The sequence below is a fragment of the Cyrtonyx montezumae genome, unplaced genomic scaffold (genome assembly GCF_038088225.1).
Source record: "Cyrtonyx montezumae isolate F1298 unplaced genomic scaffold, pur_monq_1.0 scaffold_17, whole genome shotgun sequence".
Lineage (NCBI taxonomy): Eukaryota > Metazoa > Chordata > Aves > Galliformes > Odontophoridae > Cyrtonyx > Cyrtonyx montezumae.
The window spans coordinates 28,478,320-28,506,198 of record NW_027071903.1 but is presented as its reverse complement, the minus strand read 5'-3'; the positions used below and the strand labels follow the sequence as shown (position 1 = coordinate 28,506,198).

Below are 27,879 nucleotides of genomic sequence, written 5' to 3'. Positions count from 1 at the left end.
CACGGCACTGAGCAGCTTTGTGTTTTCTGCTGTGTGAGGTGTATGCTAATCCCTACAGCACTATCTCTACAACACATCCTGGGGCTAGATCCCTATGTTTTATCTGTTTATTTTTAATGTATGCTTTCAGATTGTCTTTTTTTATCCACAAAACAATTAAAAAATCTGTGAATAATTTTGGAGTGACATGTGCAGTGCTGGAGAGAAGTGTAATATCAAGACTTGGTGCATTCAGCAGTAGATTTAATTCTGGATGGAAAGAGAAGAACTAATGCTGACTTTGCATTGCACACTGATGCAGTCCCTGGGTTAGCATTGCTCCTCAGGGGTCCTCGGGGTGAACATGAGGAGCAGGGCTGAGCCAGGTTCTGCACGGGGCAGGATGGTGATGAGGTGAGGCCTCGTAGGATAGCTGCTCTGTGTCTGGAAGGATATCCACTGAAGGTGTGTTCTGGTGAGCTCTATTTTAATAGTGTCTCTGTGTTCTTTGGCGGAGCTGTAGGTCACTTTCCAGCTCTGACATGAAATACTGTGTATATTTTTCAGTAGAAAAGCAGCGTTCATTCAACTCTAAGGAACTGTTTTTAGATTATTATTCAGAGGACTGCCGTGATGGTTATAGATGATTTTTCTTGAATATTCAGTGTGACGTTCTTTTACTTTCTGAACATACACCTTTACACTCTTGTTTTAATTTTGGGTGCAGTAGGCACTTTTTGTCTTAACCCTGTTGGCAGGAGGAAAGTCCATTTGAGAAGGTCCAATCTCAGAAAGATAATAGCTTGTTTCCTAATGTTCATTGCTGCTGAAACACTTCTGCGAGCAACAGAATCTGTGTGGACCTGGGCCTGGAAACATAATCCTTTTGTTTATTTATCTATTTATTTATTTGATGATGGTTTATCCAACTTGGCACCTGGTTCTACAGTCCTAGGCTTTGATACTAGTTGATGCTGTAACATAATCACTTCATCTGTTTTTAAGAGGCTTCCTAAAAATCTGTGTTGGTGCATCCTGAGGTTCACTTGCTGATTTCCTGTTCTGATTTTTATCTATTTGTTTATTCACCTGTAGATCTGTATCCAATTCAGTCTTTTGTTTTTGGAAAGCTGACATTTTATTATCCACGCTCTGGGGCTGTGGTAGTTCTGACTGTGGTTGATGTCACTTTGATGTGATAGATTCTGAAGTGGACAGGTGCATCGGATGCCTTAACGTGGTTGTTTATGTCACAATGTTGTTCCTTAATGGATATTCTCCTGTTTTAAGGGCCTGGAACTGTATTCCCTGCTAGTTAAGCTTTCATATATGTAGATTCCCTGATTCTGTTTTCCTGTGCTTGTGTCTTGGCTTCAAAAATTTCTATTTCCTCCTTTTAAGAGCAGTCAGCATAGTTCTGTTCTCCCAGGACTTTGAAGACAGGTTTAATGGCTGTTTTTTATGAAAAATTGTGTTTTTTCTTTGTGTTTTTATTGATATTCCATTCCGGAGATTGAAGATAGCTTTACAGTAACTCTTCAGATTATACCTTGTTAGACAAATGATCTGTTTGCTTCAGAGTATCTCCTTTCAAGTGTTTTTGGACACTGATATGACTGAGCCTATGGTTTGGTCATTCCTCTAGCCATTGCCTTTGTTTTTGAATTTGAAAAATAGGCAATTCCTGTTTTCTATTACCAATCAAAATTCCCCAATTTCTCTTTCCTCTCATGCCTCCGTGCATTAAAGGCTGAATGTAAGAGCAGAAAACCGACTTGTTCTGCTTAGCCACGTAAATCGGGCATCCAACCAGATTTAAATCTGCCTGAGTAATCAGGGACCTGTGGAAAGAGGTTTACTCAACCTAATCTGAATGCATGTGCATAGGATGGTGCTTCTTTTCTGTTTTATTGCTTGATGAAGTTACCTTAAATAATCACCTTCTTACTTCTAGACTTTTCAGAAGAGATGAATCCTACCCTTCTGTTGGTTTGTCATCAGTTTGGTTTTATGATTGGGGAAAATGAAGGTACAAGAATTTCTCATCGCAATTACAAATACAGTATTACTTCAACTCTTAAAATGCTGCTCAGTTGATTTGAAATTTTTTTTTCTTTTTGATTACTAATTTAAAAAAACAGTCTTCCTGGTGATTTATGCTGAAATGTGTTTCTGAGTGATAGGGACACTTTGCAAGTAGATTTATGGCATTTTACCATCTGTTTTAACAAATGAGTCAGCAGTGTTTCAAAATGACCTTCGGTTATATTCTTGAAATGTGAGTGTGAATGCTTCAATTGACATTAGAATGCTACGAGTACTTCTTTTCTGAAAATACTTCTATTGGTTGTTTAGGTGTTCATGCTTTCATTTGTATGGAAATATGTTAATGTGCATTAATGCAGTTTTTCTGTGCACCAGAAGCTTCAGAGGCAGCAGGACGCTATGGTATGGTAATCTAGGCAGAGGACTCTTTGTCCTTGCACACTTTTTTGAAAAGCATAGGATGAGTATTTTGCTGTTGCTTTTTATTTTGAAAGGAGTTAATAAAGGTAAATGCACTAGAAGAAATTCATGAAATCATTGAACAGATAAAATATTATTTGAAATGCATAATGCTGCATAGTGGATTTTATATAAAGTGTGGCAGAGATGAAGTGCTCTCCAGACATAATGAAGGAAGCATGGATTCCTGCTTCCATAATTGAAGTTGTGTTGTACTTATGTGTTGGGAAGAATAGCAGGATTTTTGAACAGATTTGCTTTCCATTGGCAGATATATTTATCTGCAGCTCTGGATACCCAGCCAAGTTTAAAAATAAAAAATAAAAAACTTGGAAGGAAGATGTATTTTCTTTCATGATGATAATTAAATGTTGTGACTGTAGGTTTTTACCTCCAGAGTGTAGTTTATCTGCATTTAAGAAGTTTTAATTACTTGCACGCTTTACAAGGAGATAAAATGTGCTTAATCCATGGAGCAAGAGAAAAAGATATAAACACATTAAGGTCTGTTTTTCTTTTTTAAACTGTGGTTGTCTGTTACTAATAGGTTGTAAAAATACTTGCCGTTAGTGGTCTGAAGGTGTGAGGTGTGCTGTTGCTATTCCTCAGATCAAAGATTGGAGGCTGAGGATCTCATTAAGCTGGGGCTGTATCGTGGAATCATATAGCAGCTTGGGTTGGAAGGGACCTCAAAGATCATCTCGTTCCAACTGCCTCCAGTTGGCAACCACAGAATCAAGCACTGGATCTGGCTGCCCAGGGCCCATCCAGCCTGGCCTCGAGCACCTCATGGGGAGGAGCAAGGGCAGAGGGCTGAATGCTGCCTGTGTTTGGGGCTCTGGTCAGCTCTACGAAGTGCCATTCTGAAATACAGGCAGGCTTGCAGCTCTCCTGGGCTCAGACTGGTCCTCCAAATGCTACCAGAATATAAATTAAAAAAAAAGCATCTCCTGGTAATTCGTTGCTATAAACTCTTGACCTCTTTGGCAGACTGAGATGTCTTCGGAGTTATATTTTTCTCAGTATTTACAGCTACATTTGTCTTGGAAATGCATCTCTGCATATCTGTATGGGGTAGTTAGCTATTGTAAGAGGTTGTTGGCCTTCATGTGACAGCCTCTCTGAGAAGCAGAACTGCATCAGTCGCAGGTAAACTGAAATACAGAGGTACCCACTGTACACTCTGTTCTCTCAACTGCCTCCCAAGGCACTCTGAATGGTTACTGACAAGCCAAGGCTTGTTGTTAGGGAGGCTTGGCTTTGATGGGAGAGCATTCCCTTCTGTTAGAAAAAAAAGGAAAGCTTTTCCCTGCTTGCTTTTGGAAGGGCTTTTCTCTAACTTTGTCACTGCTATTGTCTCCTTGGGGGTGATGGATTAAAGGTTTTTCTCTCTCTTTCCCTGCTTCTGTCTTAACAGAAATGGCATCTGATATTCCTGGCTCTGTGGCCTTGCCTGTGGCACCAATGGCGAGCGGCCAAGTGAGAATGGCGGGGTCCATGCCTTCCAGAGGAGGAAAGCGACGCTCCGGGTAAGGCATGTCTTCAGGGCTGAAACTGAAGATATCCATCCATATGTATGTTTATGTAATGTTGATGCAGGTAATTGTCCTGCAGCATTAGTCACTGGTGTTCTGTTTTTCTCTTCGATGTATCTGCTCTTCCTGAAAGATCAAACTTGCTGATAAGAATACTGTTTGTTGTTTTGCACACTTCAAAAGATTTTCAGTTTTGGCAGAGCATCCAGAAGCAGGATTTGGATCCTGTGGCTGCTTTTAATGACCGCACGTTGCCTACATCTGTTTAATCTCAAAAAGAGCTTGTCTTGTGAATAAAGGTAGCAAGATTTGTTCTTGCTTGTACGTGCTGACTTACCCAGCTTCATCTGAAAACTGGACCTGGAATCTCTCAAATAGATGTCTTCTGTGAGATCTCTGTGGTACAGTTGTGCTTGCAAAAGAGATGGATTGGTCTTATATTTAGTCCTAAATATCGAGGTGGAAGGACTTGGAATGAACAGTAGTGTGAATAAAATGTTTACTGATGGGGACCTGGTGAGAAGCCCTAATTCCCTGTGAGAGCCATCCAGTCCTAGGTGCTGGGTCAAGGAGCAGTGCTGAAGTCTTGTTCCTGAAACGAGTTGAGGAAGGAGAACGTGGAGCTTACTTTGGATGCAGAATTGGGCTTGTGAAGGTTGTGTGGGGAGGGGATTCCTTCAGGATGCTTGGATGACAGGATGGATGGGCAGTTGGCTGTTCCCCTTTGAGCATGCTTCATGTGCTGAGCCAATTGTATAAAATTGCTTGGAAAATTACCTGGAATCTGTTTTTTGACAGACATTTCATTTACACTGGGAAAATTTTAGTCACAAATCCTGTTCAAACACGCCCTCAGAAGAAGAAATGGAGCATTAGCTATGTTTCATTGCTATGTAGCATATATAACTCTCGTGCCTTTGAGTTAAAGGATAGTTGATCTCTTTTTTTGATCATAAACCACAACAAGTATGACACACTGGTTTGCAAATTGTGATTGCCAAGGGTTGATGCTGCTGACTGTGAAATCTTCTGATTATACTAAGTACTGATTTGATAATTAATTGATGACTGTGCTTTAAACGTTGCATTTTAAATATCATCAATCTATTTGCAAGGAAAAGGGGAGTGAAGGAGGATGGGAGGAACATAAAATCAAATTATTTGAAATGTATTTAGCATGCAAATTCGATGAGTAAGATAGTATAGATTTGCAGCTATATCCAGACTGTGTTGTTTTGTCTGTGCATCGTGTCTCCAAACCAACAGCCCTTCTTCGAGCCTGAGCCGAGGCTGCATTTTTTTTCCTTTGCTGTGCAGTATTCAGGCCTGGAGGGAAAGAATGCCTGCTGTGTCTGATGCCTTGTAGCGTCTCTTGGAACAAAGTTGCAGCTAACACTTGGTCTTTTCATTACTGCCCTGGTGGTACATCTTTGTGCACCTAAATCCTTGGGCATTTTAGAAATGAGTGTTTTGTGTCAGGCATAAAGGAATGTAGCTCTGAAAGCAGTCCTCTTTTCTAGCTTCAGTTATCTCTGAAAATTGTTTCTTTTCTCATAATTGCTGAGGCAAGCTGGCAGAATAATTGCTGCGTGGACTTGAATGTAGATCAGTTTGAGCTCATTGGCTATCCAGGAGGTGTTTCTGTGGTGCAGGCATTCAGCTTCGTTGACAGCTCAGAAAAATATTTTTCCTTTCTACAAATTATACCGAATGCTTCATAGAAAAAAGTGAGAGCCTGGTAGTGTGTAAGCCAATAAACTGCTGTGATCAATAACTTCCTCACATAAGGTAGTTTTTCTTTAGGCTTTGATGTATTTGAGGATAAGGGGCTTTTCCTGCAGTCAGGGAGGGAGGGCTGAGTTCTTTTTTTACAGTTGCATTGGTTCTGTTCCATTCCATCACACACACTTGTCTTTTCTCTAACGCAGACCTGGGTGATCTGAGTGGGTCAGACTGCTTCCTCATCTCTGCCCCCCACCTCCTACTGCACAAGGGGTTGCAGTGCAGACCCCATGTAAGCTTAGCACCACCCTCAGCTTTTCTCTCTGCCCTTTTCCCAAGCTGAACATACTCAACATTGCTTGGGAATTTTATGTAACATTTTGCTTCAGTGCTCAAATCCCCTCACATCTCATTGTTAACCTGTTCAGAACTCCTTATGTTGGTTTGTTTGTTTGTGTGGAAATTTTTCGAATTAAATTTAAGAAAACATATTTTTGTCACATTACTTACGTTGCTCACGTGTCTTTCCGAGGAAAATATATCTTAACAAGTACCTCATACATCAATTCCTTTCACAGATTGATATGAACAGTGTGAAAAAGGTAAACAGGATTTATATTCTTGAAAACAAAAGAGCGCAGTGCAGCTCTTTTTTAAAGTCTCTTTTTAATGGGAATTTTAAATGAAGATAAGATACTCTGTCAGTAACTTCTGAAATGATGTCGTTTGTCTTCTTTGAGGCTGCTTCCACTGTTTTGCTAATGTGCCATATATTCTATCTGAACAGAAGTTCTTATCTGACAGGGTAGAGGATTTTGTTGGAGTATTATTTTTGTGTATTTTGCTGTGTTCAGCTAAAGGTTGCTGCTGATTCCCTCTCTTTCACTTTGCCTTACTATGAAGGAGATGCAGTGGTACAGTCAGGAAGCTGAAATCACTGGATTTAAACCTGAGATTTATTTCATGTTGCACACCAAAATTAGGAACTTGTTTATTAACAAAAACGGGACAGAGGTACACTTCCATTTTTATAAGTATTGATGTGTTTATGAACTTCATGTTAATTGCTTTTTTTTTTTTGCATTTGGAAAAAAAGTTGAGATTTTCTGTTAGGTTAACAAAGCAAAGATCTTAATTAAAGGTTTAAGACTGCTGCAGTCTGGTAGCAGGCTGTGATGAGCCTACTGTCAGTATGGTAGGAATGACCTATGGAAGCTGAACCATCAGGATCTCATGAGAAGAGAAATGGATATCTGGCCACTTGGATAAATTGATGAGTTATTTCCATATGGGTGAGTGGGGCTGTGCATAGAGCATGGGCAGCAGGACTGAGCCTTAGGCTTTCATTGCTTTCTCTGTCTCTTTTCTGTATCATGTTTTAGTAATAATAAAATAGACTCAATGCAGTAGAGGCAGTATTTGATTTGATGTGGTGATGGGGAAATTCATCTCTTAGCACTCAATTGGAGCTTTTCACTGGAAGCCAAGAAAATACCAAGGCATGGAATCATGGTGGGTTGGAGTGGAAGAAAAAGGGGATACAAAATGAATCCATCCCAAAGTAAAGCAGCAACTGATTGAATCCTGGGGAAGGGTCCTGACATAGCACCGGGCATAGGGCTGACCACTGGAGGTCGGTGTTGTTCTGCACAGCGCAGCTGCGAGGTCCTTGCCAAGGGAAGTGATTTACAGACTGGATTTGGTGATAATTGGGTGAGCAGAAATACAATTTCTTGTGCAAATGGTGATTGCATCAAATTTAACCAAATTAAATACGTATCTCTTCTTAAGACTCTTTTGGGAAAATGGTTTTCTCCCTGCTTCCTCTAGCAGTGAATAACCACCACTGCCATCTGGAAAACATTACTCTGCCTTTTCTCATACTGCTTCCAATTCCTCTGCATATTTACTGCTTGTGTCCTGATTGAACATAGGTTGCTGTGAGTCAGATGCATTTTTATAGGCCAGTCTGTCTTTGGTATCAAAATAAGGGAGCAAGGCTGTATCTGGTGCATATAGTGCTGTGTGTTCATGTAATTATGAAGAGTTCTTACACCATTGTTGCCCCACTCTGAACGTATAAATCTCTTATTTTTAATTTGAAAGGTTTTTTAATATTGAGATAAATATTGTGCCTTTGCAGCATTTTGCCTTTAATATGACATACCTATTGTTAATATGAAGCTGTAGACTTGTTGAATTGATAATTATATCAAATTTATTATACTGAAATGTTAGAAAACTTAGTGTGAAGGAACCCAACAAAAGTCTTTGTAAAACAGAACTGATTTCCAATCTACATGAATTACTTCTAAGTGCCTGCTCAAGTCTCCATCATACTAATGTACTTTCTTATTAAAATTAATACACAAATACAATAATTCTATCTGAAAATTCTGTATTGGTTCGGTTCTTAGTCTGACGTAATGCCAAAGTCACCTCTGTTATTAATGGGATATCAGCTCATTGTAGAGGTATAAAATGCTTGGAAACATTACTACTTTTACAGAATTTGTGGCAACTTAACATCAACAGGAAGGAGATAATCATACTTCCTGGCATAGGAGTGTAATTCAATTGGCTGATTTAGGAGGTTAATCTTCCCAGTCTCACTGTGTAACAAGTGAAGAAAGGTTCCTGCTTTCTGTGGCTCCCCAAAGCAGCCAAGCTGGAGGGCTGGGATTTGGCCTGAGAAATAGTTCGCCTCTTCTATTGACTTAAGGTCTTGGATATGAAGCAGGTAAGTTAAGTAGACCCATAGATCACTTCAGTATTAGATGACGAGTAGATTAGGAGTACCACAGTGTAACTGCCATATGCAGGTTGGTTGGGAGTTCTTGTGAAATGATTGTAGTATAGGGCAGGGCTAAACAACGTACCACAGTTAAGATCAGTAGAGGCAAAGTACGTAATCTTCTCAGCAGAGAAGCTGGGAGTTTATTCTGTTCTGCCTCTAATGTAATCTTTCGAACAGTGTATACCTTTAGAACTTTATATTCCTTAGCCAGAATTTCAGTTCACTTGCACAGTCTGTACTGATTTCTGTAGGCTTCTTTCAAGACTAAGAGTGTTCTTATGACCAGTTCACAGGAGCTGCGTTTGCCTAATATTTCCTATTATTTGTTAATTTAGGCAGTGCAGATGTTTGTGGAGCAGAACAGAGTGAAGGTTTATTTGTTGTTGTTTGGTTTTTAACTTGTGTTCCTTGTATTCCTGGCTCTCTCCTGAGCTTCTTTCAGGGGATCTGGAGAATATGAACAAGACTGGAATCTACAACTGCCAACACCTCCAGTTGAAATACAAACTAAACAAGATTGAGAACTGCTGACTTGAATGTTCATATCGCCATTACCAATTGCTTGATTACATATTTGGAAATCTTCCTTTTACAGAATGGATTTCGATGATGAAGATGGGGAGGGACCCAGCAAATTTTCAAGGTGAGCCTTCATGAGGAGTTGGCCAAATTACTGTCTCAGTGGAGGAAGACAGCTGTCTCACTACTGCTGTTTTGAAGTCTGTTGACAACTTCTTCAGCCCATAGCCACACAACTTGTCCTGAATTCTAGTTAGTTTTTGACCTGCTTCCTCTGCAGATTAGACATACTGGCAGAAATCTGCTCAATGTAGCTACTGGCTTACAAAGCTGACAGTATGATTGTGTCATAATTTCATCTGCAGCTAAAAATCACAATTTTTGTCATTTGACATAGCTTAGTATTTCAACTGCTATAAATGAACTTTGGTTATCTGACATTGCTGAAGTTGTATTTCTGCCACTGATAACAAATGTTATTTCATACTTAGTTCAGATGTTAACTGCTTGTTAAGACAATATGACAGATCCTAGAGGCGTGGATTGTTTTTTTGGAGATTAAAGCTCATTATGTATCATTAGATATAAATGGATAGTAAAAATTGCCAAAATAAATGTTATAGTTAACATGGAATATTTTGTGCTAGAAATAAAAACGAGCATTAAAGCATCATTGCCATTTTTCACTTTTCCTTTTGTTCTGATCACACTGTTTGCATTTTTTCATCAGAAAACAAGTGGCTACTCATGGAATAGGTGCTTTGAGTCCTACAGATAATTACTGATCACTCAAATTGTAATTGCTACGACATAATTGCAGACATATTCAAGCACAGCTGTCACTGTAGGATTTTAATGATCATCCTAGCCAGTTTGAAAGAAAAGTAAGCTGAAGATGTGTTGTAACGCCATAGCATAACCTTGTGGATGAGACCAGCAGCACTCATGTTCAGCTGTTATCATTTACTGAAAGCATGTTCCAGTCTATGGTACTAAAACTGATGATCTGAGGGCTAGTCCTAATGTATTCTATAAGATGCCTGTTGTTGGTGCATGACTAATAAGGCCTAATTTGTGCCTGCACAAGTGTAGTGGTTTCTAGACACAGTGGTGCACATACATTTGTCTGGCTCCATACTGGCATCAGCCTTTGAAAATTTGGAGAGAGCTGGTAGTTTCCTAATTTTTTTTTGGAGAAGTATGATGTGCTGTGCAACACCTCTGATTTTAGATCCTAGATCAAAGTGTGACTTTCAAATCTTAAGTGCTGTAGAAACCCCAGTTTGTTCTGCTTTTGGAGAGGGTACAGAAGAACAGTGCAGAGATGGAGTACCTTGGGGAGTATGTACTCAGGTCAGCTGTGGGGATGGAAGGGAGAAAAGAGTAGTGGAGGCAGCAGCATCTGGAGCAGCCAGCCATGTGAGGGTGAGCAGGCACATCCCAAGGTAGGGCAGCTCTGTAGGCAGTGGTGTTAGCATGGTGCTCCCACGTGGGTTAACACACCTTGCTTCTCAGAGAGTTCCCAACCAGCTCAGGTATCTGCATGGCTTGGCAGGGGCACTTGGAGACGCATGTATTTCTCACCTAATGGCATATGGCAGTTCCTCATTGAATCTGTCTTTGTTTAAACCTCATAGAGCACAGTATGTTCTCTGGGCAGAGTCAAGTGGAAGAAAGTGATGTTTTCACTTGAGTGTTTTGGGGGTGCTAGTGCTAAATGTAGTATAGAAAGGAGTGCAGCTCGAGTCTCACTTAAGCTTTGGCTTGAGAGTGTAAATGAGATTTAATGAGGAAGGAAAATAAGTCTCATAGAAGATTTTTCACCTGTTGTCTACTTAAAATTACTTTTAACTCATTTGTGAAGAAGGAAGAAAATTATTAGTATTTTAGAACAGAAAAGATGCTTAGTTTCACCATCTTTACTTGCCATGGGTAACATGTGGAAGCTCCATAGGCTCTTTAGTAGTAAATGACATTGTTTTTGAAAGACATAATACTTGTACAAAATCTGAGTTTGGTTCTAGAAAAGCCTTTTGCCTACTTTTGTGTTTTTGAAAACTTACATTTTCTGTTTTGAAACAAGAGTTTTGCTTTCTCCAAAGAGCTTTTTCAAGGTACAAAAATGTCTTTTTGTAACTACTTCAGCAAAATTAATTTCAAAGGCTTGATTCCTTTCATAGGAAAGGGAAATGAGTAGCATGCTGTTATTTCTTTAATTAAAATGTTGCATTGCTGCCTGTCTCTGGGACAGCACATCAGAAAGAGTGAAACTTCAGTCGCATGGGGCTGAAGTCCCATAGACCTGGATTTTCTCCATGAAGTTGGCATTGGTTTGCTGCAGGCATCTGTTTGGGCATCAAACTGCTAATTCAGAAAGGATTGAGGCATCTGTTTACTTCTAGGGGTCTTAGCCAGTTATAATTTCACTTCTGTTTACCCAGCAGTCTCACGCCTGCCTAACTTTTGCCAGTCTTTCCAACAAGTGGTACAGTGTAGATACCAGAGCATTTTTCTGATGGCATCTCTGTATAATGCATTGCACTTAAGTGTGTGTCTCCCTGCCCTGCCATGTTATCTGTAGACCATCAGTGCCCTCTGCTGAGTTGTGGTTGCAATCTGAAAAAGATAACGCTCTTTCACTTCCAACACAGCAATGAATATTTCATGGGCTGCTGTCGGTAGAAGCTCAGTGTTGTTTCTGTAATGGTGCTGGTTGTGAAGTTTCACAAGCAATGAGTGCACGTCAGTTTTTGCATAAATCCAATGAAAAAATGTCTTCAACTTTTTTTTTAAATGTACAAAGGAAGTTTTTGAATTGGAATGGCTTGAAAGTTTCATTAAACTCAGTGTTTTCTTTGCTTTATCATTTTCATGCCTTCATTTTCCTTGCTTTTTTTTTGTAATAGTTTGCAGTTGTGGACCTCTTTGCTTACTGCTGTGTGTTGACCTTCCTAAATGTAGAACCTTTGTGAATTTACTTACTTTCTTTTGTTTATAGGTATGATGGTGATCAAATATCTGGTGATAAGGAAAAGTTTGCAAGGTAGGCATGTTCCTGAGAGGTCTCCTGCTGAAAGAAAAGAAGGGAACGGTCACATCCGAAACATCTCAGCATGTGTGGGTTAGCTTAGAGAGCTGGTTACTTTGTTTTGAGGTGGAAAGATGATCCAAGTACTGCTGACACAGTAAGGATGGCCAGGTACAAAGGCGGAAAATCAAAAGTGATTTCCTCCCGTTTTTATTTTCTATGATGCCCTTCAGAAGGGCTGGCTGAAACGAAAATTGTTTAAGTCAGAAACACTAACCTTGGTCCTGCAGGGATTTGGGTCAGCTCCCACAGTCTCTCAGAATGTAATGTTCTTCTAAAACTTCCATGTAAAAACAAAGTTAGAAATTACAGAACTAGGACATGATACTGTACAAATGTTTATGAATGCCAGGGTTCTGTGGGCAGGGCCTTTTGGAAAAGGAGCACAATCCATCTTTTAGGATTTTAAATTTGAGCTAGTTTCAGGAAACTGTCAGTTTTGTTTGGTTGATCTTTTTCGTAGCCAGTTGGTTAACATGCTCTTACTTTTTATGTTCATAAATTAAAATGGACTATTGAATGTTCTTATTTTTTCTTAGGAAGTTTTGCTGTATGTTTGCTCTTTACAATAGTTGTTTAGTGATTAGGAGTATCAAAATACTTTAGTGGCAGATAGTGTAGTATATAGTTGTAAATGTAAAATATATGTTGAGTATTTGTGTTGTCTCTTCTGTCTCTCAATTACCATTTCTGTGAAAATGCTAAACTCAGATCAAGCTTTCATCATGTAAAATGCATTTTTCCTTCTCTTGTCCATGTTTATCAGCATATATTTGCTGACTTTTACACACATGCTCTTACATGCAGAACTTGTGTGACAATGTGCATGTTTTTGCGTGCATACAGTCCATCTCCCACAGGCTCTGTTCTCTCCCACAGCTGTACAGACCACGCAAAGGCTGCATAACCACCTTTTGAAATGGAAAGTTTTCTTATGAAGTTGTAATAGCTAGATCAACAGGTATTTTATACAAAGGATTGCACGTAAAACACAGAGGCCTGTTACTGCAGGGATACATTCCTGGATTTCATGAGTATTGCTGTAGTAGCGTAGGCATCAGTAGGAATAGTTAACTGCATGTAGACCAAACACATCTCTGGAGGCAGTGCCTCATGCATGTAACACCTATATGTGCAGGAAAGAGGATGTATGCTGTAAAGCAGGGCAAGCCCATGCATTATTTAACGAAGCAGCATACTACAGCTTGAATTTTTCTTCTCATTTTATGAAAAGGCTCTACTTTTATTAAAGTTACTGAAAAGTGTGCCAAGCCTTTCATGATCATTCTTCATAACATTCAGTTTCAAAGAATGCTGGAATTTCTTTTAAAGTTGTGCTATTGTACTGATCAATGCTGATGGACTCTCCGTGTGATCATCTTTCACATCTTGTTGGATCAGCCAGCGATCCCACAAGAAAATGCCCTGCAGAGCTCTTTGAAATCAGTGGAAGATGCTGCTCTGACATCTGAAGCATCACATACCTGTTGTGTACTTGTATTTAGCTGCCATCTGACAGGTACAGTATGTGAAAAATAAGTTCTAGGCACTGGAGTATTCTAGGTCTCTTTGGACCATCTCTCTCAGTTGTGTGTAGTGGTGTAATTCCTTGATAGTGATCAGACAGTGGTGATTTACAGTAAGAGAAAACTGAATTCTGAGATTCTTCCCTTCTGGCAGGCCTTGGTGACTGTCAGTTTTGAGAATTCTCAGAGTTGGCTCACCAGCTCAGTCATATGTTTTCTATAAAGGATGAGAACATTGGAGCTCAGCCTGTAGTGGGGCAGCATGAGTACTGTCACTGTTACTTCCCTGCTGTGTTAGTTTGTTCTTGTCATCAGTTCTGACCTATGTCTGAAGAGCCAGATGTTTACTTGCTGTTTTTTGTATTCATTTTATATATATTCATTTTTTAATGTGGTGTTATACCCTGTATGGCTCCAGTCTTGCAGTCTCATCCTACAGCATCTCCCTGTGGCCTCGTACTGTGATGCTGGACTTTGTACACAGCATTAGAAGGCTTGGAGAGCTATGACATCATTAAGTGGGTGTTTTCAACTGGGACACAGGGTGTTTTTTTCCCTTCATAGTGAGATGTGATCCAGTCATTAGCAAGAGCTTTCCTCTAAAGGAGGCCTCCTGGAAGCATAGCCAACACCTTGAGCAAGGACTGGAAGGTGTGTGGTGTATCGCATCTTCAGCAAATTTGGGACTTTGGCTTATATCTTTCTATTTCAGTTATTTGTCCTTAAATCAAAGGAAACTAAACAGGTTAATAGATTAAGGCCAGAAACCAATAGGATAGAAATTTGAGTTCTTTCCACAGCAGTAGGCAAATCGTCCTTCTGTGGCCTCAATTTTCTGTCTTGAAACTGAGAGATAACAGTGCTCAGTTTTGCAAAGCCCTTTACTCTGCTGATTTGACAACCACGAAACAAGTGCAAAATATTATAATTTCTTACCTCCATTTGAAAATCTCACACTGATTGTATCTGCTTTTCTGTTGGTTCGGTGTTTCTGTAAATGATCAGGGAGAATCACAGTGAAATTGAGCGACGCAGAAGAAATAAGATGACACAGTACATCACGGAGCTGTCCGACATGGTGCCCACTTGCAGTGCATTGGCTCGTAAGCCTGACAAGCTGACAATTCTTCGGATGGCAGTTTCACACATGAAATCAATGAGGGGCACTGGGAACAAATCTACTGATGGAGCTTACAAGCCTTCATTTCTTACAGAGCAGGTAAATCTTTTCACAAATGTATGTTCGTCCTGGTTTGTGGCTGTTTAGGCTCAATAATAGGTTCTAGGCAGCTGAACTGGGCTGTGATGGATCTCATCTGTAACAGCTGAGGTACTTTACTGGTTGCATTTTTAGTGCAAGAGGGAAGGTGCACTCAGTTCTTGAAGAAAAACTGTGCTTGACTTAGTGCACTGGAAATTCCTACTGTCTTCTCTGTTTGTGAAGTCCTATGGGTGTAATATGCATTTTTGTGGTCTGAACAATTTAAGTACTTACACATGTAAGTTATGGCTAGAGGCAGTATTTTTTTCTTTAAGAGAAACAGCAGCTGTTGCTGACTTCTCAGTATTCACATCTCTACTTATTTTGGCTTTCCTGAAGCTTGCTTCTAGAGGTACTGTGCCATTCAGCTGCTCTTTGTTAGGCTTATTTAACATTGCAACTTGGTTTTTGAACCTTGCCAAATGACTGCATTTATTTTAATCTTTGTTGAAAATATATTCAAAGCAGGTCTCATTATCCTCTATGTGGTATAGTCTATATTGCAATGAGGTTTTTTTTTTTAGTAAGGTCAGAATTGGTGTGCTTTCTCTCTGCTGAAAATGTTGAAGCCAGCAGTAGTCTTCAGTCTGTTAAATAACACCTCTCAAGATTTACTTATTTTTGGGGGTCTTAGCAAAGTTCATCAGGTTATGATCATCACTTTACCTGCCACCTGCTCACTGTCTTACCTGAAATGGGTTCAGATTGTCCGAAGTTCTGTCTTGAGTTTCAGATGCAGTAACTCACTGCTCTATCTTAGCAAGCCCTTGCATTCCCTGGAGCCACCAAACAAGAGCTGTGAAGCTTGTTTTCTATGAACTGTGGTAACAGTTGTCATCTTGTTACACTAGAAGTTTTCAAGCTTTGTTAACCAAAGACAGCACTTCCACACAATGCATGCAAACAGCTTTGCATATGCATTTCAAGCTTTTGGTTGTCTAGACCAAGTAGCTGTCTGAAAGTGAAGGACAGACTGGATCAGGAAAGCAAGAAATGGTACAATTTATTGCGCTCAAAACATCCTAATGGGAGAGGAGGTTGGGGATTCTTATCCTTGTCCAAGTTACAGTTTCTGTCTTCTATCCAGTGACTGTTTAATTTACAAACAGAGCTTATCCTGAGGGCAAAAAATCCACAAAAATGGACAAAAGGGCTTGTTCATTTCTTTCCAATTAAATTATCCAAGACATATAATTAAAGGATGAAATTGCCATATAAGTTATAGTCCTTCATTTCCTCAGTACTCTTAAATAACTTCTAATTTTTATTATTTTTTTAGTATTAGATACCAATCATGCAACAGATGGCAAGTTTTACTTAGTTAATTTTGCTGAAGTTAATTGAGATCACCCAATGAAAGGCAATAAAGGAAAACAAAGTTTTTGTTTGTTACTAAGGTCAGCAATTTATGTTTTGTTGCAAACTTGAATGAGCTATTATTTTAATACTCCAAAGAAAGCTTCTCCCAATAGTTTGATCATCTACTAAAGTCACTAGGAAATAATATTCTTCGGCACTGGCAGATGTGTTATTTAATGCCCTTTTCATGCTGTCCTTCTAATCAAATCCTTTCTTTGGAAGGAACTGAAACATCTTATCCTGGAGGCTGCAGATGGGTTCCTGTTTGTGGTTGCAGCTGAGACTGGAAGAGTCATCTACGTATCAGATTCAGTGACCCCTGTGCTCAACCAGCCACAGTCTGAATGGTTTGGCAGCACGTTGTATGAACAGGTTCACCCCGACGATGTGGAAAAGCTACGGGAGCAGCTGTGTACGTCTGAAAATTCTATGACAGGTCAGATATGTCCAAAGTATGGATCCTTGCAGAGGTTTCCTGCTACTCAAATGCCTGTTTTACTAATCTCTTAAAAATTGAGTTCACTGAGATTAGAATTCCTTTTTCTTGCAGGCACTGTAGTAATATAAATTGTCTTTCATATAACTACATTTTGTTTGACTTGAGTCAGATCACTTGTGTATAGCTGGACTTTCAAACTTCTGGCTTGGATAGGTTTGGATACTGAGTTGTCTTAAGGCATCGTCTGGAAATCTAGATTGTTTTCTCTTCATCCTCAATGAACTTGTGACTTCTTTACAAATATGTATTTCTTTATGACAGTGTTTATTTTGAAGGCAAAAATCATCCTTCAGACTTTTCCATTTTCATCAAAGCTCCTTGTGGTTTGCTAACGGGAACCCTGGAAAAAAAACACAAGTGTTTGGCAGCTGAAAATCTGATGTGGATTTTAAAGGAGTTCTGCTCCTGTAGCAGTGGCATAAGTTCGCTATAATTGACAATGTGTTATTTAGCACAGAAAACTAAATCGTACTTGTAGTACAGTTCTGGCTTTTACAATTATTTGTGTTTGAGGCTGCCAATAGAGAACTATCCTGTCTTTAATAGAATCTGCATATGTCAGAGCTATGAGAAATAGCTAAATCCTATTTTAACTCAAAATTGGAAAGAGGAATTCTTCCACATAATGTGTTTATAGCTAAAAGGAAAACAAAACAAAAAATAAATAATTAAAAAAAATCCCCGACCAACAACAGCTACAGGAGCATTATATATAACCAAACTCTGATCAATGCAAAAGGCACATAATTTCTACTTGCTTTAGTAGGTCAGACTTCTGACCTGGCTTGCTGGAAGTTTTGTTGTGTTTCATAACTCAAAGGACTATGAACCAGTTTTGAGTGAACCTGCACACTGTTTACAGCTTCCATGTCATAACAGTGCCAAATTCACAGTTTCCAGTGGTTTGAATATGATGTGGTTTTGGCAGAGCTTTCCTCTATTCATACTGAAAACTCAAAGCGAAATTCTGTGGTAAAAATCCAGATGGATCAAAACCAAAAGAATGATTAGGGGAACCTGTGCAGAACAAAACAGCTGAGTTCTGTACCACTTTAAGATGTGTATGTGAGATTTGCAAAAGAACACAGTCACTGTTTTTGCAGTACAGTATATAACGCATTATAATGCACATACCATTTTCCTCTAAGTAGTAGTTACCTCAGAACCTAGTTGAGCAGTCTCATTGAGACTTCCAAAAGTGCTCTGATGGTTAGTGGTCTTAACCTGCATGAACTGGAGCAAGGCTAGACAAATGAAGAGCAGTTCTGAAAGTCCAACTCCGTATTTGTTTCATTTTTACTTTTATTTTTACACTGAGCTCATCTCTAGCCAGCGGAAAGAGAAGTTCAAATAATGGTATTTGTAGGGCTAAATCCTTTTTTTCCTGTCTGAGTCTTCTGGAATTGTCAGATTACCACAGAAGTCTCTTAAATCAACAGCACAGGGGCAGCAAAAGATTTCCCAGTGTGAGAGAAACAGCCAGTTTAGAGCCAGGGTGGCCTGCTTAACTGCACTCCTAAAGGTGTGAAGTCCAGCTGGGTGTAGAAGGATACTTTTTAGGGACTGGTGAGTGTGTGTAACTACAGCCATTTCAAACGAGTGCGGGTAAGAACAGTGCATGATTCATCCTAGCTATGCAGGAGACATTGTGGAAGTTTTCCTGGGCAAAGTTGCTGTGGTTATTTGTACTGCAATTTTTTGAGCTGACTGGACATATCAAGCTATAGATGCAGTAATTTCTCTGCTTTTGAATCAAGCATAGACATTTGCTTGTATGTACTGACAGAAACCTGTCTCAGTTTGTTATATGAAACTTGTATTTTCTTGACCCTGCTAAGTACCATTAAATAAGAACAGCACTTCTCTTTATGGACTGTTAGCTAAGCATCAGTTTTCTTTTAAATAGCATACAGAAGGATGTCAGGAGCATCACTCACTCCTGGAGATACCTTTTTGAGAGGAAGGTCGTTCCAGAGTCTGTTCAACCAGTTCCACCTTCCTTCCTGTGACACAAGCCATATTCAGAGTAACAGCATTGTAACCTGTGGGAATAGATTATAGTGAGCAGAAATAATGAGAGCCTTAGTGATTTTTAGAAGCAAGTCAAATAGGCAAATGTGTTCCCTCTAAGTCAATGTTTACCAAACTGCTTGGGCTGCCTGAAGTCTCTCTAGGCTTTCAAAAGTTATGTTTCATGAAGAACAAAGGCCAATGCAGACTTGAAGGAGCTGTAAACTGCAAGGCAGCCAGCCATAAGTTTTATTTCTTTCTTCATTTACTTATTTATTTTCCTTCCCAAAGTGGAGCTCACCACAGGCAGCAGGAAAAACCACACTATTTAGTGGCCTCTGGCAGTTGAGCACAGGGGCTACTTAGAAGAAGGGATTTTCAGGTGAAAGAGTAATGAAGTGTTAAGACTTTTAATCTCACTCTCTTCCTCACCTTCTCAGGGTCTATTTTCTCAACACTGTCTCCTCCTTGAGCTCTCAGACTGAGGAAGTAATGACAACGTTGTCAGAAGAGAGCTTTCACTTGCACCAGATCAGAGCACTGTTGTCCGATTCGTTACCAGCACTGATCATTATCAGTTCATTTCTGGGGCTTTCCCAGCACTTCCTAGTGGTCTTGTTGTATATAAGATGCTCCAGACCCTGAGAACTTGTGAGGCTGCCATTGCCAGGGGGAAGAGATAGAGAGGCTGATGGAGAAAGCAGTCTTCCTCTCATATTTCTACCCCCGGGAATGAGATGGGGACTGTGGTTGCATGAGCGTCTCTTTGGCAGTCGCACCAGCTTATGCAATGCTCACCTCATTTCACCCACTAATATTTTGGCATTTATCTGATACTACAGTGAGTCATGGCAAGGGCTGACCCAGCTGAAAGCTAACCTAAGCAAAAAAAGCACCTTGATTGTAGTAGAGCTCGTTAGCTTCTTCCTTGTGATGGTGTTGCTAGCACAAAGGAGAAGTAGGGAATAGTTATGGATCAAGAGAGGACAGGACTTCAGAAGCAGTAAAAGCATATGCCGTACTGAAGTGGCTGTTTTACTGTGGACTTAAAACCAGGATGTCTTTGTGGAATTAACTGCTTTCTCTATTTTTAACTCTCAGGATATGGAGATGGATGGATAGTTTCTATTCCATTTTATTCCCTTGGAGATTTTATTCCCTGGAAATGGAACAATTGTCTGCTTGTTTATTGTACATTAATTGCTAACACATTGTAGCAACAGGAAAGCTGAACTGTGACGTGTGTGTAAATGCTCTAGAAGACAGCAGCTGAGACTTTATAGCAACAAATGGTCTTCCCAAGAAGCTTGTTTGTGTTATGAACATGATTAATCAGAATGGGGCAGATATTCCAAGTAATAATAATGTATTTTCCCTTTTTGTTCCTGGAAACCTGCAGCTGGGAGGAGCAAATCACTTCACATATACACAAAATAAAACCAACAATAGGATCTATTCACAAAGACATCTTTATTCTTGGGATGCACTGATGAAACTGATGGATGTTGGGGTACAGATGCAGGTTCAGGGCTGAAGGTTGTGAACTGAGTGAGCAATGCATAGCACAGCAGAATCCTAATGCAAGCAGAAGCATCTAAACCACTGCAAAAAAGATATCTCTGGTGGTGCAGATCACAGATGTTAGAGTTTGGTACGAAGGACAACTTCCAAAAACTACTTGCATTACATTTATCCTCCAAAAACTTACTGAGGAAGTACTGCACAATGTCTGCTCAGTACCATCATGTTTGGCAGTCTTTGCAGACTGTTTTGGATGAGTAGCTAAGGAATGCTGAAACTGTACCTGCGACTGAAAGAGAAAACCATAACCTCCACAAATGTCATGGTTTTATGATTTTTGGTACTGGTATTCCACATCATAACATCATGTAGTGCATTTAGAGTTAAAGAGTTAATGCTCCAGCTCCGTGGATCATCAATAGTTCCAGGTATACTTGTCTCAGAAGAGAAGAAGAACTCCATTCCCCAGAGGACTTTGCGATGCTTTGCGTTCTTACGTGTTTACGCTCAGAGGGAAAGATAAAAACTGTCTGCGGTCACGGGACACTCTTTTTCCTTTGGGATCGACTCAGTAGTGGGTGCTCGCTGCCGTCCGCCTTCAGCGTTAGCGTAAGGCCTTCGGTTTATCGGACACTCTCTCTCTTGCTCATTTTATTTGATTTATTAGCTTTAATTCCAATTATATTGTATTATATTGTGTTATTTTGCTTTCTGATATCTTATTTAGTAAATTAGCTTTCCTCCTCAGATCGTTGCCGCTGTTTTGTTCCTAGGCCCATCTCCCTTTTCCCTTTTCCCTTTCCCCCTTCCCTTTTCCTGGGGCGTGGGTCCGTGGGTCCCCCGCACCAATCGTCACGGAACCGGGCCGAACCTGCCCGTAAACCGTTGACATTTTTGGCGCCCAACGTGGGGCTCGACCAGCTGCCTTAGCCGAGCAGAGACATACTTTTAGAGTGAATCTCTGTCTCTCGTTAGCAGGCTTATCTGTACTGCAGGTGCTGTACGGCAAAACACGACCTTGAAGTCTGGGCGTACTGCCAGTTGTCCTGGGATATTTGTAAACTTTTTGGGTACTGCCAGCTAGTTTTAGAAAAGAAAAAAAAATGCTTTCTCTTTTTAAACTGGTCTTAAAGGGACTGCATTTCATCGGTTTTTCCCTTGTAATGCTCAGAACGTACTGGGACTTAATTAAGTTTACCAGTCTGATCCATGGAGCTTGGTCTCTGTATGATAAACTAAAAACACTGATGGAAATACCTTCCTGGCTTTTGTATATGATGTGGCATTCGGTTCCAGAGGGAGTAACTCCAGATGGAGTTGCTAACTCTATGGAACTTGTGATTTTTAAACAGACTCCTGGCCTCTCCTTTGAATTCATTATGCGTTTTCTGAATGCCCATCCAATGCTTGTTATGACTGTGGTATCAGTCTCCCTGAATGTACTTTTACTCAGTATTTGTATTTATAATATTTTGAGAAAACCCTCCCCAGAGCCAGAGAATACTGACTGGCAGGGAGTTTGGAGGGACTTAGGAGAGACTTTAGAGAAATGGGCATCACCGGTGTCATGGAACTTTTCTCCTGAACACCTGCAAGATCCTGAGAACTTAAGCAGATATTTGAGACAGGGATGTTGCGGCTCAAACAGATCTGAGGAGGCCCAAATTATTTGGGGTCTGGCTTATGCTTACCGGGCCTTATTCAATACTATCCCAGAGAGGCATAGAGTTTCTGAAATAGAGCGAGAGAGTCTCCGAGCCGAAAGGGACAGTCTCCTGATCCAGAAAGAGAGTCTTTTAGCTGACAATCAGACTCTCCAGTCCAATCTAGATGCTCTCCAGGCTGAGAGAGACATTCTCCAGACTGAGAAAGATGCCCTCCAGTCTCAACAAGGAGCTCTCCAATCCGAGAGAGACGCCCTCCAATCCGAGAGAGATGCCCTCCAATCCGAGAGAGATGCCCTCCAATCCGAGAGAGATGCCCTCCAGTCTCAACAAGAAGCCCTCCAGACTGAGAGAGGAGCCCTCCAACCTAAAAGAGACACCCTCCAGTTTGAGCGAGACACCCTCCTGTCTGAACGGTACTCCTTCAGAACTGAGAGAGGTACCTACCAGCCACAATAGCCCCTGCCCCCCAGCCAGGTGGGGGAAAGGGATAATAGAGTGTATTGGACTGTGTGGATTCGATGGCCTGGCACATCAGAACCACAAAAATATAAGGCCCTGGTGGACACTGGTGCACAGTGCACTCTAATGCCCTTGAGTCACCAAGGGACAGATTTAATCTATATTTCTGGGGTGACTGGGGGTTCCCAAGAGTTGACCATGTTGGAGGCTGAAATAAGCCTCACTGGTAAAGACTGGCAAAAACATTCTATTGTGACTGGCCCAGGGGCTCCATGTATACTTGGTATTGATTACCTCAAAAGGGGATATTTTAAGGATCCCAAAGGGTATCGATGGGCCTTTGGAATAGCTGCTGTGGACGCAGACAACGTTAAGCAGCTGTCTGCTTTGCCTGGCCTATCAGAAGATCCGTCTGTGGTGGGGTTGCTCCACGTGGAGGAGCAACAGGTACCAATTGCTACAAAAACGGTGCACAGACGGCAGTACCGAACCAACAGGGATTCCTTGCTCCCCATTCATAACCTGATCCGTCAGCTAGAGAGCCAGGGAGTGATCAGCAAAACTCACTCACCTTTTAACAGCCCCATATGGCCGGTGCGTAAAGCCAGTGGAGAATGGAGGCTGACGGTAGATTACCGTGGCCTGAATGAAGTCACACCCCCACTGAGTGCTGCTGTGCCAGACATGCTACAACTCCAGTACGAACTGGAGTCAAAAGCAGCCAAGTGGTATGCCACCATTGACATTGCTAATGCCTTCTTCTCAATTCCTTTGGCCACAGAATGCAGGCCACAGTTTGCCTTCACCTGGAGGGGCGTTCAATACACCTGGAACCGTTTGCCCCAGGGGTGGAAGCACAGCCCAACCATTTGTCATGGATTGGTCCAAACTGCATTGGAACAGGGCGGTGCTCCTGAGCACTTACAATACATTGATGATATCATTGTGTGGGGCAATACAGCAGGAGAAGTTTTTGAGAAAGGAGAGAGAATAATCCAGATCCTTCTGCAAGCTGGCTTTGCTATCAAGCGAAGCAAAGTGAAAGGGCCTGCACAGGAAATTCAGTTCCTAGGTATAAAGTGGCAAGATGGACGTCGTCACATCCCTACAGATGTGATTAACAAAATCACTGCCATGTCTCCACCCACTAGTAAGACGGAGACCCAAGCTTTTTTGGGTGTAGTGGGCTTTTGGAGAATGCATGTTCCAAACTACAGTCTCATTGTGAGCCCTCTCTATCGGGTGACGCGGAAGAAGAATGATTTTGTGTGGGGCCCTGAGCAGCAGCAGGCTTTTGAGCAAATTAAGCAGGAGATAGCCCGTGCCGTGGCCCTGGGGCCAGTGCGGACGGGACAGGATGTAAAGAACATCCTCTACACTGCTGCTGGAAAGGAAGGTCCCACTTGGAGTTTGTGGCAAAGAGCTCCTGGAGAGACCCGAGGCCGACCCCTTGGATTCTGGAGTCGCGCGTACAGGGGGTCTGAGGAGCGCTACACTCCAACTGAGAAGGAGATCTTAGCCGCGTACGAGGGGGTTCGAGCTGCTTCCGAAGTAATCGGTACTGAAGCGCAGCTCCTTCTGGCACCTCGATTGCCAGTGCTGAACTGGATGTTCAAAGGAAAGGTTCCCTCTACCCATCATGCTACTGATGCCACTTGGAGTAAGTGGATTGCGCTGATTACACAGCGAGCTCGGATGGGGAACCTCAGTCATCCAGGAATCCTAGAAGTGATCATGGACTGGCCTGAAGGTAAAAAGTTTGGAACAACACCAGCAGAGGAGGTATCACGTGCCAAAGAGGCCCCACCATATAATGAACTACCAGACAATGAAAAGAGATATGCCCTGTTCACAGATGGATCCTGTCGCATTGTGGGTAAGCACCGCAGATGGAAATCTGCTGTGTGGAGCCCCACACGACGAGTTGCTGAGGCCACTGAAGGAGAAGGAGAATCAAGTCAATTTGCAGAGGTAAAGGCTGTCCAGCTGGCCTTAGATATTGCTGAACGAGAGAGGTGGCCAGTGCTTTATCTTTACACTGACTCATGGATGGTGGCAAATGCTTTATGGGGGTGGTTACAGCAATGGGAACAAAATGGTTGGCAACGGAGGGGTAAACCTATTTGGGCTGCTGAACTGTGGAGAGACATTGCTGCCCGAATAAAGAATATGGTTGTAAAGGTGCGCCATGTAGATGCTCATGTTCCTAAGAGCCGGGCAACTGAGGAACAACAAAATAACCATCAGGTAGATCGAGCTGCCAAAGTCAAGGTGGCTCAAGCAGACTTGGACTGGCAACACAAGAGTGAATTATTTTTAGCTCGATGGGCCCATGAGACCTCTGGCCATCAAGGAAGAGATGCAACATATAAATGGGCTAGAGACCGAGGGGTGGACTTAACTATGGATGCTATTGCACAGGTTATCCATGACTGTGATACATGCGCCACAATTAAACAAGCTAAGAGAATGAAACCTCTTTGGGGGGAAGGGAGATGGCAAAAGTATAAATATGGGGAGGCGTGGCAGGTTGATTATATCACCTTGCCACGATCTCGCAGTGATAAGCGTTATGTGCTCACCATGGTGGAAGCAACCACTGGGTGGCTTGAAACATATGCAGTACCCCATGCTACTGCCCGAAACACCATCTTAGGGCTCGAGAAACAAGTCCTATGGCGACATGGCACTCCAGAAAGAATTGAGTCCGATAATGGAACTCATTTCAAAAATTCTCTTGTAAATACTTGGGCCAAAGATCATGGTATTGAATGGATTTATCATATCCCCTATCACGCACCAGCTTCTGGTAAAATTGAAAGGTACAATGGGTTGTTAAAAACCATGTTGAAAGCAATGGGTGGCGGAACATTTAAGCACTGGGAGAAGCATTTGGCAGAAGCCACCTGGTTGGTCAACACTCGAGGATCCATCAATCGCGATGGTCCTGCCCAATCCAGATCTCTACCTACTGTAGAGGGAGATAAAGTCCCTGTAGTACATGTGAAGAACATGTTGGGAAAAGCAGTTTGGGTCCTTCCAGCTTCTGGAAAGGGCAAACCTCTCCGTGGAACTGTTTTTGCTCAAGGACCTGGGTCCACTTTGTGGGTGATGCAGAAGAATGGGGATGTTCAATGTGTACCACAAGGGAATTTGATGTTGGGGGAGTGCGGTCGGTAATTCCATGTATATACATATATATGTTATGTGTGTATTTAATGCATGTTAATCATTATTCTTCTATACATATATATCAAACATGATGTAGTGACGTGGAATAAGGGGTGGAATGTCATGGTTTTATGATTTTTGGTACTGGTATTCCACATCATAACATCATGTAGTGCATTTAGAGTTAAAGAGTTAATGCTCCAGCTCCGTGGATCATCAATAGTTCCAGGTATACTTGTCTCAGAAGAGAAGAAGAACTCCATTCCCCAGAGGACTTTGCGATGCTTTGCGTTCTTACGTGTTTACGCTCAGAGGGAAAGATAAAAACTGTCTGCGGTCACGGGACACTCTTTTTCCTTTGGGATCGACTCAGTAGTGGGTGCTCGCTGCCGTCCGCCTTCAGCGTTAGCGTAAGGCCTTCGGTTTATCGGACACTCTCTCTCTTGCTCATTTTATTTGATTTATTAGCTTTAATTCCAATTATATTGTATTATATTGTGTTATTTTGCTTTCTGATATCTTATTTAGTAAATTAGCTTTCCTCCTCAGATCGTTGCCGCTGTTTTGTTCCTAGGCCCATCTCCCTTTTCCCTTTTCCCTTTCCCCCTTCCCTTTTCCTGGGGCGTGGGTCCGTGGGTCCCCCGCACCAATCGTCACGGAACCGGGCCGAACCTGCCCGTAAACCGTTGACAACAAACTTTCATTTTCAAGTGGTTTAAAAATGAATGTTAGTTCAGTTGCTAACTGAAATAGATTGAGGTTACTTCTGGACAGGACTTAAATGCCAAGTTTAGTCTTGGCACAATATTTTATTGTCATATTTTATAAGTTCAAAAAGTAGAATTTGATGATGGAAATGGTGACTGGCCACAGAGAAAGTTGAGCTGATAGATATTATTTTAGAAGAAAAGACCATTGTGTGAGAATTTGTGGTGACTCATGAGTACTATGGAAGTATGACTCCATATTAGTTGAATAGAGAGTTGGATTGGGGAGCCTGTCTCCAGAACCTTCAAATAACACCTGATCTCCTAGCGGTGGCTTCAGCAAATGCAGTTTTCTGTCCAGCTGTGCAACTTGTTACTAAGCCCAGTTCGTACATGAAGCCACAAAAATGTGACGGTGTAGGACAAACTGTCTGTAAAAAAGAGAAAAACAGTGTTAAACTCAGAAGAGGGCAGTGCCAGAGACCGGTGGAGAAGCGAAGTGAAGATTTCTGGAGCCCTGAACAGATGGGAAATGCTCGACAAAGAGTAAATAACCATATAGCAGGTAATACTAGGAATAACTTCTCTTTACAACAGATGCACTTCCTGAAATTCAACACGGGATCTTTTTGTGCTGTGAGTTGTCTTGTACCTCCGTGTCAGTTTTCTAGATCTGATTTCCACTTGATCTTTCTTTAGAAGATTTATTTTCATATGCACTGCTAGCTTATGAGTGCAAATGGGACTGATGATAGTCAGTACTGTGAACTGTGACTCAAATAAACGTTTGAGGAGAAAATCCAGATGATACAAAGAAGAGTTGGATGGGATCCTTACTTGACCTCTTGCAAAATTCTTTCAAGGGATTCAAAAACTCACTTGAAACATGCCCAGAAACTCAGCTCTGGCAAACAGAATGCCATTATGCCATAAATGTCATTATCAGCAGTGACAGTAAAACTCATGATTAACGAGAAAGTAATGCATTATCAAAACATCTGATTAATGGGATGACTTCTGTAATGTATTAGCAAATCAGAGAGCTTCTCCAAATCCATTTTTGAAAATTAGGTCAACCAATTTATTTAAAATAGATATTTATTTAGCAGTATTGGTGCCCAAAATTTTAAACCAAAAAAATATACTCTGTGTTCTGACAGATTTTCCCTGTCATCTTTCAGTGCTCTATGGAAATTAAGATACTTGCCAAATGGATGTTTTTCTAACTGGAGCTGTTAACACTCCTTGAAAAGGAAAAATTCCCCTTTGTTCAGATAAGTGTGTCCTCATTGAGACACTTGACAAAAATGAAGAATGGTAGTAAAACTTGTATGGGAATTTATTGTTTGGGCTTTGCTTCTGAAGAGTTCATTTATCAGAGGTTTATGCATCAGAAGGGCACTCCGCATGTAGAGGGATGTTTCAACTGACAGCATTTTATTTACTTATTTATTTTTACTTCTGTGATTTCTCTTAAGAGCATGAACTCTAAACAACCATCTGCCTCTGAAACGTGCCCAGCCCAGCAGCTTAGGAAGGCAGAGTACAGAGAAT

General features: G+C 41.2%; 1 protein-coding gene across 5 annotated transcripts in view; it reads left to right on the top strand.

Moving 5' to 3' along the window:
- The window catches only part of ARNT2 (aryl hydrocarbon receptor nuclear translocator 2), a 95,615-nt gene that overhangs the window by 15,672 nt on the left and 52,064 nt on the right, over positions 1 to 27,879 (top strand). For 3 of the 5 annotated variants that reach the window (XM_065733976.1, XM_065733975.1, XM_065733977.1), the window contains exons 2-6: positions 3,902 to 4,013; positions 9,134 to 9,181; positions 12,056 to 12,100; positions 14,677 to 14,890; positions 16,514 to 16,727. In XM_065733976.1, the coding sequence (XP_065590048.1) occupies positions 3,902 to 4,013; positions 9,134 to 9,181; positions 12,056 to 12,100; positions 14,677 to 14,890; positions 16,514 to 16,727 (633 nt within the window). The remainder of the gene's footprint in view (positions 1 to 3,901; positions 4,014 to 9,133; positions 9,182 to 12,055; positions 12,101 to 14,676; positions 14,891 to 16,513; positions 16,728 to 27,879) is intronic. The other 2 variants (XM_065733979.1, XM_065733978.1) reach the window with 1 other exon arrangement.